This window comes from Cololabis saira, chromosome 15, assembly GCF_033807715.1.
Source record: "Cololabis saira isolate AMF1-May2022 chromosome 15, fColSai1.1, whole genome shotgun sequence".
Lineage (NCBI taxonomy): Eukaryota > Metazoa > Chordata > Actinopteri > Beloniformes > Belonidae > Cololabis > Cololabis saira.
In genome coordinates, this window is record NC_084601.1 from 9,910,505 (window position 1) to 9,928,493 (window position 17,989).

General features: G+C 38.5%; 1 protein-coding gene across 1 annotated transcript; it reads right to left on the reverse strand.

Moving 5' to 3' along the window:
• Positions 1-83: 83 nt before the first annotated feature.
• ptpn2b (protein tyrosine phosphatase non-receptor type 2b) lies at positions 84-17,446 on the reverse strand. The gene is made up of 10 exons (XM_061741817.1): positions 17,230-17,446; positions 13,777-13,867; positions 13,553-13,653; positions 10,860-10,958; positions 9,491-9,628; positions 8,553-8,762; positions 6,977-7,138; positions 6,145-6,335; positions 5,715-5,810; positions 84-1,188 (listed from the first exon to the last, which is right to left on the reverse strand). The coding sequence occupies exons 1-10, from the start codon at positions 17,314-17,316 to the stop codon at positions 1,167-1,169; spliced, it is 1,197 nt and encodes a 398-aa protein (XP_061597801.1). The 5' UTR covers positions 17,317-17,446; the 3' UTR covers positions 84-1,166.
• Positions 17,447-17,989: the final 543 nt, after the last annotated feature.

Below are 17,989 nucleotides of genomic sequence, written 5' to 3' on the forward strand. Positions count from 1 at the left end.
ACTTTCCTGATTTGAGCTTTTTAAACAAAAATGGGTCCAAAGTTATATTATCTGGATGTAGTAAAAAAGCAGTAGTTGATAAATTCACTAACAACAAAGGAAAGTTTTATTTGGAGATTACACTCAAAAGAGAAATTTACAACAAATGTATTGCAAAAGGAGAGCAGGTCATAACAGCTTGATGTTGTGTTTGGATCTGTAATATTAAGTGTCCTTTGTTTAAAAAAAAAAACAAGGAAAAATAAGTCTTATACACATCTTTTTAAAAAGAGTATTATGTACATCATGGAAACATTTCATGCCACTGTTCACTTGTGGGAGGAAGCAGTGTTTGTCATCATACCGACCCCACATCACCTGAAAAGTTCAAGTAGTTTCTTATAAAAAATAGAACATTTTTATATTTTCGGCTTTTTGTCTGAAAAAAAATGTATTTTTTTTCCAAAAATACAAATATGAACAGCATTACAAATTGTCAATGCATAGCTGCTATTTTCAGTCTTGTAAAAAATGCAAAGAAGCATGAATGTGTGTGTGTGTTGTGTGTGTGTTGTGTGTGAAGCAGCTCTAACTGTTGAGGTGTGATCAAGAGGGTGAAACGCTGGTGTCTTTGTCTTCAAAGACCGTCCACGGCTGCTGTAAACAGCCGACAGGATGAAGCGCTGACGTGGACGTTACATACGCCACAGCTGCTATCAATGGTAGAAAAAAAAGGCGTGCTATATATATATATATATATATATATATATATATATATATATATATATATATATATATATATATATATATGCACACAAATAATATATACACACACACATATATATATACATACGTATATATCCAGCAGAGCAAAATGCTAATTATTAACTGGCCTTAAGATATTGATCAGGAGTGTGTGTGTGTGTGTATATACATATACACACACATACATACATACACACACATATACATATATGTGTATATATCCTAGTTGACCAGCTTTCTTTCCCCTGGGAGAAAAAAAAAAACAATATTTGAAGACTGAGCGTTTGCTGCAGAGATGAATGTGAGGAAGAGTGGTTTGGTTTGGAGTTGACGAAGGAGAGAGGATGGGAGAGAGCTGGCATTCCCTGCTGATGTTGGCTTTGTTTTCAAAGCTGTAGTCGAGTGGCTGCAGGTGGAGGTGGTTAGCAGTCGCTGGTTTTTGCCCTGCCGAAAGGGAAGAGAAGAAAAAGGTCAAATCCAAACAGTTTTATTCATCGTCTTAACTGCGAGTTAGAAAGCCAGCAGCGGTCAAACCCACACATGCCACAAAAACCAAGTAACACAGCCGGTCTGTGTCTTCAATGACTCTGATCAAATGAGACGTCAGATCGTATTAGATTATATGCGCAGCCATCAGTTTTTGAAAAACAGACTGTTAAAAGCGGGTTTAGATTTAAATATGTGCCAGACACAGCAAGCCTCTCAAATCAGCATCATGTGTTGTTACTTCTCTACATGCATTAGCCTGCCGGCTACATGTGAATTTCAATCTTCACACTCAAACCAAAAAAAAAAAAAAGTTAACAACTTTGAGACCTGCTACTCCGTTTCACTCGAGCGACAAAAACAGTTCTGGGTTGCATCAAAGAGGATTTAGTATATAAAAGCAGAAGAGAGGAGGGGGTGGCGAGCGGCCCTGACGTGGGCCGCGGTAACAAATGCTCTGAAAACGTATTCTCATGTATCATTTTAATTGTAATGCTCTACCCATGTTAATAATGATAACCCATGTTCATCAACAAAGACAGTTTTAGGCCCAGAAATGTTCTGATGAAAATCTAACGTTTACCAAGTTCAAACATCAACATGTATTGGTGACGTGCGACCGAACCGCGTCATGCTGAAAGTCCTCAGCTGAAAGTCAGAAGCACCAGCGAGGACACATGCAGACAAACATTAGAGAAGCCCTCCAATGTTTATGATACGCTCACAGCATCCACCACCTCAACAATATGCTCTCTACTCTGGAATTACTAAATAAACTCATTCTTTTGGATAGTTTCAAAAGAAACTCGATAATTCGACATTTCATGTCAATTTCCAGAATCTGCTAAAAAATTGACCTTCAATGCATAAGAGTTCTTTTGACTTAGTTTGCATCGTTTTCTTTAGCAACAAATTTAAATGGATAACACGAGATCAGAGGTGTCAAGTAACGAAGTACAAATACTTCGTTACCTTACTTAAGTAGAAATTTTGGTTATCTATACTTCACTGGAGTAATTCTTTTTCAGACGACTTTTTACTTTTACTCCTTACATTTTCACGCAATTATCTGTACTTTTTACTCCTTACATTTTAAAAACAGCCTCGTTACTCTATTTTATTTCGGCCTTTAAAAAAAAACTATCCAGTTAAATTGCTCCATCCGGATAGAGTGAATTTGGTTGTGGTTGTTTCAGATGTTCTTGTCCAGTTTTGTTCTTACATCCGTTCCCTCAGATTCCTGCAACTAAACTTGGATGTACATTCCAATAAAGGTTAGGATAAATGATAACATGCCTCTGAAGTTTGACTTTTTGCACCATTACAATACTTATAGGAACTAGTCATCATATCTCCTGCTCTCTGAAACACATGTTAATGCTCAATAGTACACATATATGGTTCTTTAATATATTTGCATTATACTAAGATTTCATTTCATTTTTATTTATTCCGATCATGGAAATATGCAAACAAAAAAAACAAACAAGTAAAATGACAACACAATCAAAAAGCATATTCCATAACCAGAAAGGAGCAGGAAGAAGAAAATCTTATTATACCTGCCCCTCCCTCCCATGAAGATGCATTCATTTTCAATGGCTTTTCCCCCCCTTACATTACTTTTACTTTTATACTTTAAGTAGTTTTGAAACCAGTACTTTTATACTTTTACTTGAGTAAAAAACTTGAGTTGATACTTCAACTTCTACAGGAGTATTTTTAAACTCTAGTATCTATACTTCTACCTGAGTAATGAATGTGAATACTTTTGACACCTCTGCACGAGATATACTTCACATTCAACCTGACATTTCAGAGTTCACAAGTGTAGGCACGCACACGTACACCCGCACATACTCACACCCGCACGCACACACACACACACCATGCCAGAGTGCAGCCAGAATTATCAACTCCAAACCACAAGAGCCAGTTCAAACCCCAACGGAAAAGAGAGGCACAGCAAACACCAAGTACACACTTACTCTCACTCACACACACACACACACAGACACACACACCTCCAGGTACAAGAGCGGGCGTTGTTTTGAAACGCTGCGGGTAAACTTCTCCTAAATGTGCTCTTCGTGGTGGTTGTAGCTGTCTCTGTCCCTGAGGGGGGGTGACAATAGGTCGCCCCCCCCGGCTTGTGTCATGTGCAACAAATGCACCCCAAACTGTTCAGGAGAACCACAACAGCAGAGGGAGAGCTTTGTCAGAAAATTGCGCACTTTCGACTCTATTACTGGAACAATAATGTCACACAACAAAGCACGGTTTCTCAGAAATGACTTAGGATGTGCACATTTATCAAAAAAAAAAAAAAAAAAAAAGCGCTTAGTCAGGCTTAACTGTCAAACAGGCGAAAGATCCTGAGTTATCTTAACGAGCAGATTCAGTCCGCGCACCAGAGATGGATGCGAAAGTGAGAAATATAACAGAAAAAAAAGTGAAAGCGATACCGGAGCCTAACTTATATTATTAAACTTTTGTTTTCTTGAAGTAACATAATGAAAAGGTCTCACAGTTTGTGCATCTCACTGTTTATCAGGGTTTGGTATCTCCTTTAAAAGGACAATTTAATATGCATATACACATATGGTATTTACTGATCTGATGCACTTTAGAAGCAGTCATTAATTGTACATATTAATTTTCAAATGTAAATAAAAACAAGCCATTTCTGTGACTGTGAAACTGATGAAATACCTTCTAAAAGGATTTGTTTAATAACATTTGAGGGTAGTCCCACGTCCGCCTGAACTAAATGAAGGAGAGTGTCTCAGTGCAGGAAATGCTGGCTGTCAGCAGTTTGTTTATGTAAATCTCTCTCAGCTCCGCTGCTCTTGTAAGACTCGCATGTTACACGTTACTTCGCGTCATGTATTCCCCTAAGAGATGAAAAACTTGCTCTGGCAAAAAAAAAGGAGAAAAAACCTTTCCACGAAAAGCTTTCTACTGGCTTCACGCAGCTGATTTTCCTCTTTTCTGTAGTAGTTTCCATGAAACTACGCTGGAATATGTGTTCCTAAATTGTTCTCGCTAAATGTTCCCAAGCTGGTGACGGCTAACCTGCACCCGATCCACCAGTGCACAGCTGGAGTGATGTCACACACAGCCTTCCTCGGAGCTTCTGAATAATAAACTCTAGTAATCTGTGAAATGTACCGGTGAGTGTACCACCCTGTATGGTAACCTCAGCTCTAATATACGCCGTATACAGAGCATGTTATCTAACACATCACCAAAGCCCACTCCCTTAGTCAAACTGTGAGATGTTAAACCGTATAAATAACTCATATCAAGTATTACAAGTTTATATTCTTGCATAAGTTCAATGAGCATCACTATACTTCAGTAGGTGTTTCCATCATTAACCACAAACCTCCAGCTGTGAAATGACTGTTTCTCCGTTTGACATGCTCGTTTAATGAGAAGCTCCATTTTCCGCCTCTTGTGATCAGTCCTTCCAAGAATAATAGCAATGACCAGACTATTTTTCATTTAATGCACCTGCCAAAAACCTACCCGTCAGCTCATTTCGGTCACAAGGCTTTCAACGCCGGGGCGGACGGAGGATCAACAGGAATATGGTTTGGTGTTGGTGTGGACGAACAACGCTTTCATGGGAGTTTTTCATAATATAGCCCTTTTTAATTGCCAAAAAAAAAAATCCCTTTCATGGGAGCTGGATGTGTTTCCTTCACTTGTATTTCCTGTTAGGAATTCTTTATTTGTGCAGAACAGACCGACTCTCACAAACATCTCATGCCGAGTCCAGGATCCGCATCATAGCTTTAATTAGCCAACTCTAAATTGTACAATTTGCCCATCGCCTGGATTAGGGTACATTTTATTCAATCTAGGCGTCTGTTTTAAATATAATTACATCTTTACCGCATTTTCACATCTACGAGTCTCAATTGCTTGTCTGTAGGAAAAGTGTTGGCTTGGGCCTGATGTTGGAGGAGTTCATGCCTCGCATGACTCAAAGGTGGAGCCAAGTCAGTCAATCATTCAGAATCCACTGCTCCTCCATGAAACTGCAGACCACGATTACCCAGAAACCCCTGAGATATTGCAAGCGCCATGTTTGCCCTACAACAACTTGCCGACATTTGTGTCTTTTGAGCTTCTGCACAGCCGTCCCCATTGTTGTTGGAAGGAGAAAACACAAGCTTGTTGCTTAACAGCAAACAGACAGACATTTCGCAAATTGAGTTTGTCTACATTTCAAAATATGTCTTGTGTCAAAACTAACAGAAATGGGGTTTACGTGCCACAATAGAAGTCACGTCAGACCAACATGGTCCTTGTAATGCTCCGACGGAGCCCACAGCGCCATCAGAACTCCTTCATTCTCCAGACGGAGACTGCTGTAATTGCTGTCTTCTGTAGCTAAGACACTATTTACTCAGAAATAGTTCCTACAAACCTATTCATAATAAAATAAATATAAAAAGAGCAAAGATAAGAATCACCTTTTTCTCTTCCTCTCCGAGTCATTTGACCGGGACCTGCTTTGGGGTGTCTTGGTTGTGCCAGATTTGGAGATACTGTCTTCTCTGCGCCGTTTGCTGTGTAAAAATAGGGACAATTAGAAAGCTGTAGTTGGTCTGATAACAAAAGAAGTTTGTGTTTTTTAATCAAATGTAAAACATTACCAAACAATCACACCCTAATCAGTTCTGTGTGACACAACAGCTTAATAAAGATTGTTCAGACTAATAAATGATAAAGTTAAAACAAAGTTTATCCCACAGAAATGTCTTGGAAACTCCCAACATTTCACTTTAAGCTGAATTTAAACAGCAATTAGCTAATCACTGTTAATCTATCCAGACGATCCAGTAGCTGACAACAACCAAGAAAAAGCAAGCGTGTTTCCCGCTTCAGATTGGGTGAACTGACTGTGTCGTGCTGCCGTCCAGCTCCTGTTCTTTGCAGGGAGAAAGTCTCTCCTCTTCTTTGCTCTCCTCTCCGTTTTCTTCTCCCCGTTGGCTGCCGTTGCATCGCTCTGCTGGAGACCGGGCCCGAGGCTGGGGGGGCGAAGACTCCAAACACGGCTCCTGATCTTCCCTCGATAGTTCACGCCATCGGTTCTACACGCAGAGAAGTACGAAGGAGACACACAGTTGTTTTAATAACTGGAATAAATGCATTAGACATTAGTTGAACATTAAACTCAACGAACCAAATTACTTTTATGTTTACATCTATTGATTCCAGAGCTAAAATTAATTGGGATTTTGCTAAAAATACAGATTCATTCCGACTCAAAACTGCTTCAATTCACATTGATTATAATCCTTAACAAATATTTTACACTCCTTATCTTCTTATAATAAACGTGGGGTTGTTTTAGCTCTGGAAAGCTCCTCAAACATGTGTCCAGAGACCAGATGGGGGCCTGGCCTCCGGCAGCAAACTCTACAATGCTTGCTTTCCTTTTTCCTCAATTAAATTAATGTTGTGAATCCAATGGTTTCTTTCGTTCTCTAAATAAACTTGTCTCAGAAATGTTTGATGCAAACCTTTCTCAAGCATGTTAATCAACACCATGAAATAATTTATGTAAATAGATCTTGCAAGCTTGTAATTTTGCAAAATGATTCACTGCGACCCCTCGCTAAGAAAGGTTCAGTTTTGCATGTACGTACACACACACACAAAATGAAACAGAATGGTAATTGTACGCCACAGAAAGTGAAAGGCTGTGGTTGTGGCGAGGTGCCCTTGATACCTGTACAGATGAGTCTCCCATGATAAACTTGGCCCCTTCGAGAACAGCCATGTACGAGAAGCGCAGCTGATCAGGAGTCTGGATCAGACCCATGCGGTACTTTCTCATGTTCAACAGGATGTTTTTTATGTCGACCAATGAAGGGTCTTTCTTCTTCTCCATCTATGAAATACGGTACAAGAACTTGGCTTAGAAACTCAGAAGTAAATCCACAAATCTCATGATTCCCTGATGCGCCGTGTTCGTCTGCATTGTTTAAATGGAGGAACCCTCTCCTGCAGGCGCAGCTCTCAGTTTCAGTACAGTATTCAAATGCTTGTATAGAAAATAAAAATGTTTAAAAGATCAGTGTACAATGTCCGGTTTTGAGACACTTTAAACTCTGTCAACCTGCACACTGAATATTCAAAAGGACCTTTTTTCAGCATTTCGTTTTTAGGGGTCACAACTTATCGTGCTGCACATCTTTATTTGGCATGTCTTTTGTTTGTTTTTTGATGTCAGATGACCTTCCTGACTCGAACAAACCAACAGAATGGATTTAGCATCTGTTGCTGATCCATTTGGCCCAAATAAACCAAATGTAGTTCTAAAAACTGTGGCAGCCGACTGGGCAAATGGAGAAGGACTTCAGACGCTGCAATTTTCTGCTTTGTGGCTCAGTTTATTTCAGATGGAGTGGCCTGATTTGGTGCCTGGACAGCTAACCTTCTGTCTGAGTTGGAGTTTGAATATTGCTTCCTCATTTAAATTCAGTTAATGACACACGTTCATGTTCATTTAACTTTGACTGGGTTTGGGATCAATCATGCTTTCCAGTCCTGCAGGTCGGTCTTATGATTTTAGATCTTAATTTCTTCACTGTTGGAAGAAGTGCTTAATGGATTTAGCTTAAGATGACTTTACAAATAGTCCTTTATAATCATTTTCATCCTTTTATAAAAGGTATTTTTGCTCTAAAGACTTTCAAGCAGTGGCATAAAAGGATAAAGACAGCCTTGTTACGTATGTGCATTTAGCTGCAGGCCCATATATCGCGAGGCCTTTCCCAAACGAGCTACAATAAACACTTTGCTTTACTGTCGGCAGGTTATCCAGCTGTGGAGAGCAATAAAATAAACATTTACATTTTTTTTTTCTTAACACTTATTCTACACGTTGTCGTCAATATAGGTAAAGGTATTTACACGTGTGGTGAGATAAACTTTTGCTACGCAATGTCGCTGAAAATCCTAAATTTGACTTGTTTTTGTGCAAGGGGGTTTTCAGCTGACAATTTAGGGCAAATCAACTGTAACATACGTGCACGCTCATATTTCCAAATGAGTCTGAGGTTAGGTGAAACACTCGCACATAAAGGTTGCTTTAATCTATCAAGTTCTGATGTTGGCAGGTTATTTGAGTGACTATTACAAAAAAAAAATCTGATTATTATTATTTTAACTGGATACACTCAAACTACAATATTAATATTTTTACTATCATCATATCATAAGGAATACTTTAAGACTCTCACTTATAAAAACCATTAACAACATTAAATCAGAGTTAATCTACAATGAAGCAGCGCACTTACGAGAACTAGGCATGTGTCAACTAATGAAAATGTTCCCGAGCGTCCGATTCCTGCGCTGCAGTGGACCACGGCGGGTCCGTGAGTCGCGCCCAGCGCTCCGGACTCTCGCACCTTGAGGAGAAAGTTTAGGAAGGAAGCAGGAGACTCTGGGACACCAAAATCCGGCCACGTAGTGTAATGAAAGTGGTAGAGCTCCCTCTTCTCCCCCGTCTGTGAAACGAGACAAATCAAGCCACATGAGAAGCATGAAAACTACCAAGATTCTTTTCATGTGAATGATCCCATCAGAGCTGATTAAAGGAGTATGAGTAATGAGTTATTTTAGACGTCTTATCAACAAGCTAAATAAAACTTCCTGTGAAAAGATGCCAAAACCGCAAAAGAGTATGAGCTTGATAGCAACTTTTGTTTTGGCATCTAGGTAGTTAACTTGTTTCTTCTTCTTGTAACTTGTGCTCATTTGGAAGTCTTGCATAATAATATAAGATCTTAGATAAAACATTTCCAGTAGTACAATACCTGTCCTTGAGTTCATATCATTTATCTTGATCACATAAACCAAAGCACACTGCAAAAACTCATTTCTAATAAAATTAAAAAAGCATTGTTTCGATGAGAACTGAACTACTTTGCTAGTTTAAACACTCCTACCCAAGACATTTTTTTACCCCCATGATATTTTGCCCAGAATAAGACCATTATGACTAGATTCATGGATTATAATACCCATTTCTAGGGGTGCTGTTTTTGCAATGCACTTTTACATTTTCTCCAACTCCACACTGAAGACGCGAGGAATGATAAAACCCTAAATTCATCCAAACAAAAAACAATGAGCCTTTACATGCTTTGGAAAGCACATGTTGTTGTGGCGTGACATCTTTGAATTATAACAGTTAAGGGGGAATTCCCATGTGCTAAGTAAAACACCAGCCTACATGAATATTGTGCAGCTCCAGGAGTCTGGTGGTGTAGTAAGACTTGGTGTCTTCTGACAACAGTGTGATCACAAAGCACGTGTCTCTGAAGGCCAGCTCTCTCTCCTCGGCCGTGGGCCAGTACGGTGCACACTTTTCCTGCAGGCCAGGAAGAAAAAGGAGGGATATGAGGGACACGCATCTCAGAGAAATTTAACATAAATTTAGAAAAGATCAAAGGCAGATGCAAGATGTTTTTCTCTGTAAACGCACAATGATATGAACAGTTTAAGCTTCCAAAGCAACGTCGTCACTAAATAAACTGTAAAGGGGGTCTTTATCTTCCATTTCCAAGAAAACGGGGAGTGAATCTTGTGACCCAACGAGATATGAACCAGCTGCTTTGCTAAGAAAACGGGAGGCCATGCAGCTGCGCTGCCAGAGCTACAGGGTCACTACAGGGTATTCAGTTTCAGGAGATGGTTACGCATTTCATTCTTCCATTTAGAAGAAATGTTTTTTATGAGCGTTTTCAAATCTTAATTTTTTAATTTAGGTGTCTGTTGAGAGAATAAGACAACATATTTACAGATATAACCTGACAAAATTGAACACAGGTTAATGTTCTTACTGATTCTAAAGCTTTAATCTGGTATCCAAACTGCATTAATAAATTTCTCTTCATTTATTTTCAATGTCCGTAGCAAGACCTTTTTTTTTTTTTTTTTACTGAAAGGGAATCTGTAGTTTATTTTATTTTAGACTAATGTCAAATCTCTTATTCTAAAGTAAAGTTCTCGAGACTAGTTTAAAGAAAAAGAAAAAGGAAAAAAAAAAAAAGTCAGCCAAGATCATTTTCCCCAACAGAAATTAAGTCTGTTCACCTGTCAGGAACTGTTTCTAGCTAGTTATCTTAGTGGGAGGAAAAACCTCAACAGATAACAACTCTAACATTATAAAGTTATCTGTAGGTAATCACAAGGATCATGTCTTCTGTGCATGCTACCCCTGCGCAGTCAGCAGTCATTCCCACAGTTAATGCTGATGACGTGCATCTTTAGGTCGGCCACGTGTGCTTTTTCTCCAGCATGCGTCTTGGTTTTTGAGCAATAATTTTCCATATTAACACTATGAAATTCAACGGTGCCACTGTCCTTCATCCACACAAAAATATTCCGCTTACAGCGCTTTAGGTTGGAAATAGCTCAACACAGCCAAACTCATTAATGTCACTTCCCCTTCTCTAACCGACAAAAAAAGGAAGTGTATTTTGGATATCGGCACGGTCATGAATGGCGGGGAATAACTTGATCTGCTGACAGCAGTATTTGTAACCCAGCAATAACTATGACAGGTTTCAAACTAGACAATATGATGTGTGTGTGCTTACCGATCCTTTTTCTATGACCCTGTTAAGCATGATGACTGCTTTGGTCTTCTGCTCCCAGATCATGAGCCAAAAGTGGCCACAAGTGTTTCTGAGGGGGCCCTGTACACAAAATACAAACACTGTGATCAGTTACACACGGGGAGAGGAAATTATGAGCAATAACATCAACACCATTGCATTTATTAGCTGAACAGTGGGTTTTACTCCATCACTCTCAAGAGAGTACAATAGAGACTTCTCAAAATACTTTACATAAAGGGCACGACTGCTAAAGGTTATGATGCGGTCGGGCAAACTGCAGTCAGCAAAGTGAATATCTAAAAATGTTCAATATTACTCCAGCAGCATAGAATCAGTAACACCCCCATCTTGGTCAACCAGAAACTCTCTGTAGTGTAATCACACAAAAAACTGAAAGATAAAGTATCAAAATGAAAACATTTCATTTACAGCAAAACAATGAAGATAGAAATAAAGACAGAATGGGATCATTTCAATTTTGGGTTCCCCTATTGAAGAATACAGGCATTGTTATTAGTGAGCCCTTATAATTCAATGTACGTGTAATTTCAGGCTGTCTCACTGGTATTGGACTGAAAAACACCTCCACCAACCACAAATGACTCATCTTCAAAAAAAACAGCCAACACTGATACTGAAAGTAGCAGAAATGCCACTAAACTGTGACACTGATCTAATCTAATGGAAATTAAGCGATAGTATTCCATATAGTTTTAAAATATTATAATTACATAATGTCTTTCAAATACCACTTTGACATCTTATTCTTGATTCTTATATTTAAAATGAAAAGCTACAAACCAAAACTAAAATTAAACTAGTCATTAACTTGAAATCTTGTTCCTTTCAAGTTAAACAAGAAAGGCTTTAAATCATTAAATCATCTACCCCCTTCCTGTCTGCTAGAGCCCAAAAAAATCTTTAAAAAAATAAATAAAGCAGAGTAGCATCAATTGATGGGAGTAAAAAAACGAGACATCAGCTCAGGTTCAGTTTGCTGTGGTTACAAAAATAAGTGGTTATTTGCCCTTTAAGTTCATGAACATGTTATAATATTCAAGGTTGTGTAGGATGAAGAAGCTGTTGTTTACAGCTTGTATTTAAGAACAAATGCAGCTGACTTTAGTTTCATAGATGACTTTTCGTGAAATGTCAGCAATTATTATCTCTCAGACTTGTGAGCAAAAGTGAGAAACGCTCAAATGTTTCTTTTTATTTCAAGCAGGTGTTAATTACATATTTCATCACTGTAATTACACCAATTGTAGCATTAAAGGCTAAATGACAATGAAAAGGATTATCAAGATATGTTTCAGTTGTCAATAGTACTGCTGATTATTAGAGGGCAATTTTTTATAGTAACGATGGATTGCTATTGAAATCTGAAGATCTTACAAGCCAACATCCCCATCAACAACAAGCAAAATCACTTGCTCACAGCGTGAGAATCTCAATGGAAAACAAATTCCACATGAGTAACTGGGAGATCTTAATAACTGCTCTTGGTCCTGTGCTAAGTCTAATTTCTATGACCTATTAAATTTATAATGCCAAGTTAATCCTAAGAGATAAGGTAGAAGCCCATCAAATGTTCTTTTTCTCATTTGTTCTTGAGGAACTTGTTATTTCTCAGACAACATGCTTCCACAGATGTAATAATTACTAGGAAGTCAGACATACCTAACCTAATGTGGAGTCTTCAGCTACGGAGAAAGTAGTTGGAGTCACGTGTGTGTCATTACCCAGCATACACTTGGGTCATTAGGGCTGGTGAAGGAACAGGCGGGTTGTTCACCCACTCACAACCAATCAGTGATGATGGGGTCATGCAAGTCAAAGTCAGAATGATGGTGAAATGGCCCAGGGAGGGATGTCAACATTTGAGAATGAGCTTCCTGTTTGCCATAAAAGTCTTCTGTCACTCCTTCTTAACAAAACATCCCACTGCTGTCCAACCTGGCATCCTCTATTGAGCCAGAATCTACAGACTCTACACTGACTGCTGTACAGAAATAATGTAGAAATTAAAGCACATGACACAGATTTATGGTAATTAGTGCTAGTTTTCAACTAAAGAAACAAATATAAATAAAAAAATAATCAGAAGATAAAAGGTATAAAAGTCTGATTAGCTCAGGTTTAATAGTACATGAGATTAAATTATCTTTTGTAAACAATCATGAGAGAATATGTACTAAATGCCATTTAGATTACCCATATGTATGTTTTATATATATGTTTTCCATAAACTTGGGATCAACTACGATTAGTTTTAATATTCTAACATAAAATTGTATAGCTACACATATTTTAACGTTATTCAATATTTTGAATGGATTATTTTGAACCATTTCGTTTATAATAAATAAATGGTTATGTATTGGAAACCACATGTCCTAGGAGTAATAAAGTATTCTTTGAAATGAAACTGATATTTTAACATGGAAAAAGAAGAAAAACTCCTTTGCACTGCGTTAACAGATCAGGCAGAAGTTAAAAATAAAGTTTCCCAATTGTCAGGATTTACTGTTTGCAAAATATATTCACAAGTTAATTTTTACATACATCTTAATTAATACAGTCATTTAATCTTTATGAATGAACAATTCCTCCACTACACAACAAAACTAAATGTTTGATTCTTACTAGTTTAATAAAATGTTTGCACTTGCCTGTGTTAATATATAGCTCCTCTGAGCTTCCTCCATCACGACCAGACTGGCATTGATGTAGTCATTTTCTGTGTTCTCCAGCTTTACCCGACTGTGATCAACTGCAGGCAGCATGGAAGAGAAAGTTGTTTGGGGATGGGTTGTAAATTGACAGACATAGTTAGAGATAGTGAGAGAAATCCCACACAGTAAACACGACAGACCGTGTACAAATGTTTACCCACATGGACTGACATCTCTGTATCTGTTCCGGTTGCGATTCTCTGGGTATTTTGCCACTTTGTAGGAGCACTCGTGGGACTGATTCCGTATTTCCTGTACAGCAGAAAGTTCATTAAGCACAGCAAAATAATAGTTCAACATTGTATCTCCATGTAGAGGTTGTGTTGACTGTGTTCATGCCCAACATCCAGTACTCGAGTTGAGGGAGGATGGCATCCCCCCTGAAATAAAAATGGTCCAAATCATCCCCCCCTGTAAAACTGCCATCCCCCCTTTCCATCCCTTATGTCATTTCATCAATGAATGTGGTTTTACTGCTATTACAACATTTAGAGTCATCACCAGAGAAATAACTTATTTGACAGTTTTCACCTGTTTCAAGTAAATTTTCACTTGAAATAAGTAGAAAAATCTGCCAGTGGGACAAGATTTATCTTCTCATTACAAGCAAAAAAATCTTGTTCCACTGGCAGATTTTTCTACTTATTTCAAGTGAAAATCTACTTGAAACAGGTGAAAATTGTTGTTTTTTCCAGTGATGAGTCTTGTTTTAAGTGTAATGAGATTTTTTTACTAAAATTAGACATTTTAACTAGAAATAGGACAAATATTCTTGTTAAGATTCTGGTTTTTGCAGTGATTGTTGTGTTTTGATGTATTTGATGTAAGCCCAGTGGATATTTAAAGCTTAAAGAAGGCTGAATTTAACTGCTGCTATGTCATTCCTGCAGTATTTCTCCAGCTGTTTTGATCAGTGCTATTATTTGTAATATATTATATTATTTGTAATCAGCACAAATTATCTGTGCCCATATGAAAAAATCCACCACCCCCCCTGATTTCTTTTTTACAACGAGTACTGCCAACATCACAGAAACAATGTTAGCTTAACAAATGTGTGTGCACCACATATATTAATTTCCTGTTGGTCATCAATACGAGCTGCCTCAACTGTCACAGAGGTTCAGATTTCCTGTTTTTTTCAAGGTTTTGATGTTCACCTGCTGTGTAAACAGGTTAAGCAAATGGACCAACTAAAAAACAGTTTTACTTGGAATATTTTCCTCTTTTTAAGTCAAGATGTTCTCCCCTTCGCATTTGTTTTAATACGAGTAAACACTCGTATCACGGTTAAGAATGACAGAGAAATGCTGCATTTTGGCAACAGAAGTGATCAAACAGAGAGAATATGTCACGTGTTGTAAGTGATCAAGAAAACAACCGCGTTTGAATTGGTTTGATATTGGATATTGGACATTCAAAGACATCCATTTAACTTGTGATACATACCACTGATTTTGGTCATATTGCTTGTGATGTGTTCATGATCATCTAGACCAGCCTTTCTCAACCCTTTTTCAGTCATGACACCTTTCAAAAGTGAATAAAATCTCACGACACCCCAGAGTAAAATATAATTAAAAACCACACTGCATCGCTGTAAATGCATATGACGCGCACGTACGGTGCGCGTCGCCGCGTAACCCTACACCGTACCCTACGGCGTAGGCTCTGCGTCGATTTAACGCGGAACCATCATTCAGGCTTCACTTTGAACGGCCGGTTCACACCGACGTCCAGCGGTTGGAGTTCCTTCGTCAGACCTCCCGAAATAACAGCCAGCACAGCGTTCATATTTTTCACTTCTTTCTTTACATTGTCTGTGAGACGGGCGCGCATAGTCACAGATCAACAGCGATGGTTATGTGTGGAAACCACCAGGTCACCTTACAGACCTGCCTCAGCCACTCATCATCATCCCTTCATCCATCCAGCCCTTTTCATTGCCTTTATAATGACTCCGGCTGGAAAAGTCTCTTTAGGCAAAGTCTTTCTTTTAAAAATCACCATAATTTCTGTCCATCAGCGTGGCAACCAACCAAAACAGTGAACGATGAATTCTCATACCCCGTTGTGCGTATCGCCACCATGCTGGTCCCCGTCCTCTCCGCCGTGTGATTCACCGGGATGTCGAAAGTCAGCTGGTCTCTAATGATGATGGTCTCTAACACGTCCGCAACTCAAGGGTGATTCACGCGCCCCCCCTTCCCCCTTTAACTTCTCATGGTGGCCTCAATTACGTCCGACTTACAATAATACAATGGGCGCATTGCGTTATTGGGCGCGCTGCACATAAAAAAAAAAAAAAGACGTTTATATGCGCCTAATGGTCATCAAAATACGGTATCTTATTTATTTATTTATATATTTATTCATTCATAGGCAAAAATAATGTATTTATGTATGCATTCATATATTTATATATGAAATGTCAGAATAGGTAATTTTTTGACGACACCCCTAAAGCAGTCAGGGGACACCCCAGGGTGCCGCGACACCCCTGTTGAGAAAGGCTGATCTAGACTATATATCACAAGAGAGTAGTTATTATAAAATCATATTATGGGCTGATTTAATGAGGTTTAATGATGATTTAATGAGGTTTAATGAATTCAACATCAAATTAATTCAACACCCATAAAACGTGTGATACATAACACCGATTGTTTTCAAACCACTTGTGATGTGTTCATGGTCATCCAGACTATATATATCACAAGACTGAAATTAAAAAATTAAAAAAAAATAAAAAAAAAAAAAAAAAAAAAATCATACTATGGGCTGATTAATGTGGGTTTAATGAATTCAACACCCATAATAAACAATTGGTGTTATGTATCACAAGTTTTATGGGTGTTGAAGTCATTCAATCTCATTAAATCAGCCCATAGTATGATTTTATAATAATTACTCTCTTGTGATATATAGTCTAGATGACCATGAACACATCACAAGTGGTTTGACCAAAATCAGTGGTATGTATCACAAGTTTTATGGGTGTTGAATTCATAATATCCAATATCAAACCAATTCAACCGCGGTCAGAGAAATGCTGCAGTTTGGCAGCAAAAGTGATCAAACAGAGAGAATATGTCACGTGTTGTAAGTGATCAAGAAAACACAGCAAGCGGGAAATCTGCAGTAAACAAACCACACAACATTATACATGTACTGAGGGTGAAATCGTGTAGACCAGACTGCCAAACTGCAGCGTAGCTGCAGAAAAACGAGCTTAAAGCACAAGATTATTCACCAAGTTGTGTCAACGCTTACTGTCACAAGATTAACGCAACACTGCGGTGTCAGTGTTTACTATATCCTCCCGGCAAACGAGAATAACTCAGAACAAGGTAGAAAACAGAACACTGGCGGTACATAAAAAGAATCACACTTTTAATATCTGTTTGTTACTTAAATCCCTCGTGTGTCGGATACAACGCGCTCTGGAGCAGCTTAAGGCTGATTTATGGTTCCGCGTTACATCGACGCAATGCCTACGGCGTAGCCTACGCGGCGACGCGCACCGTCACTGCGTAGCCTACGCCGTAGGTCTGCGTCGATGTAACGCGGAACCATAAATCATGGTTTAGCTGCTGCTAACTGTGCTAACTTACCGAGTACAGTTTCTGCCACCGGCCTTCTGAGTCGGTGTTTTCATACTCCTTGTCCATTTTCGTTGTGGCAACGCCCTCCTGTTCCATACGAACCTGGGTTAGTTAAGTATCTAACTATCTACCTCATCACTTTCTCCAGATTAGACGAGCTTTTCGATGAAGAGTTAAATCTTCCTGCTAAGTGTTTGCCCGTTATCCAGAAAATACTAGCGCGCGCATGCGCAGAGAAAGGTCCTCCTCTATTTGTCAAACGCCGCAAAGATATTCAGAGAGCGCATGAGATCTAACCTTATACCTTTAAAAACCTTAAAAAACGATATCTGACTGCAGTTTAATGGGAAGTTTATGTCCCCCTTGTTAATTTTGACCTCTCTTACCTTCTTTTGTGAGTTTGGGGTTCATTGACTTCAGAATAATGTTTTTTATTCAGGCAGAGACTGGCTTCTAAAATGCTATTTTTACTTTATACAAATCATGTCTGACTATTACAAGTTGGTTAAACAAGTTCCAAATAACATATCACAGCAATTCTCGCTGGATGAGAAGTTATTTAAGCAACAGGCAACAATTTGTGAAAATAGGTGACTTTCTATCATCATGTTTGGACATTGTTTGTGGTGTCCCCCAGGGGTCAGTTTTGGGACTTAAACTCTTTATTCTAATAACATATTTCAAAAGTACTACAATTTGCTCTGTTTGCTGATTATACAAATATTTTATGTGTGATTTACAGCAGCTTCTAGAATAGAAGAATATAGTA

What these genes read in the sequence shown, in the direction of transcription:
- ptpn2b (XM_061741817.1), bottom strand. Translation starts at nt 17,316, where the DNA reads ATGGAACAGGAGGGCGTTGCCACAACGAAAATGGACAAGGAGTATGAA. An exon ending in GGGTCATAGAAAAAGGATCG is followed by an intron (nt 9,629 to 10,859) that starts GTAAGCACACAC and finishes CCTGGCCTGCAG; the next exon opens with GAAAAGTGTGCACCGTACTG. An exon ending in TGGGAGACTCATCTGTACAG is followed by an intron (nt 6,336 to 6,976) that starts GTATCAAGGGCA and finishes CTCTGCGTGTAG; the next exon opens with AACCGATGGCGTGAACTATC.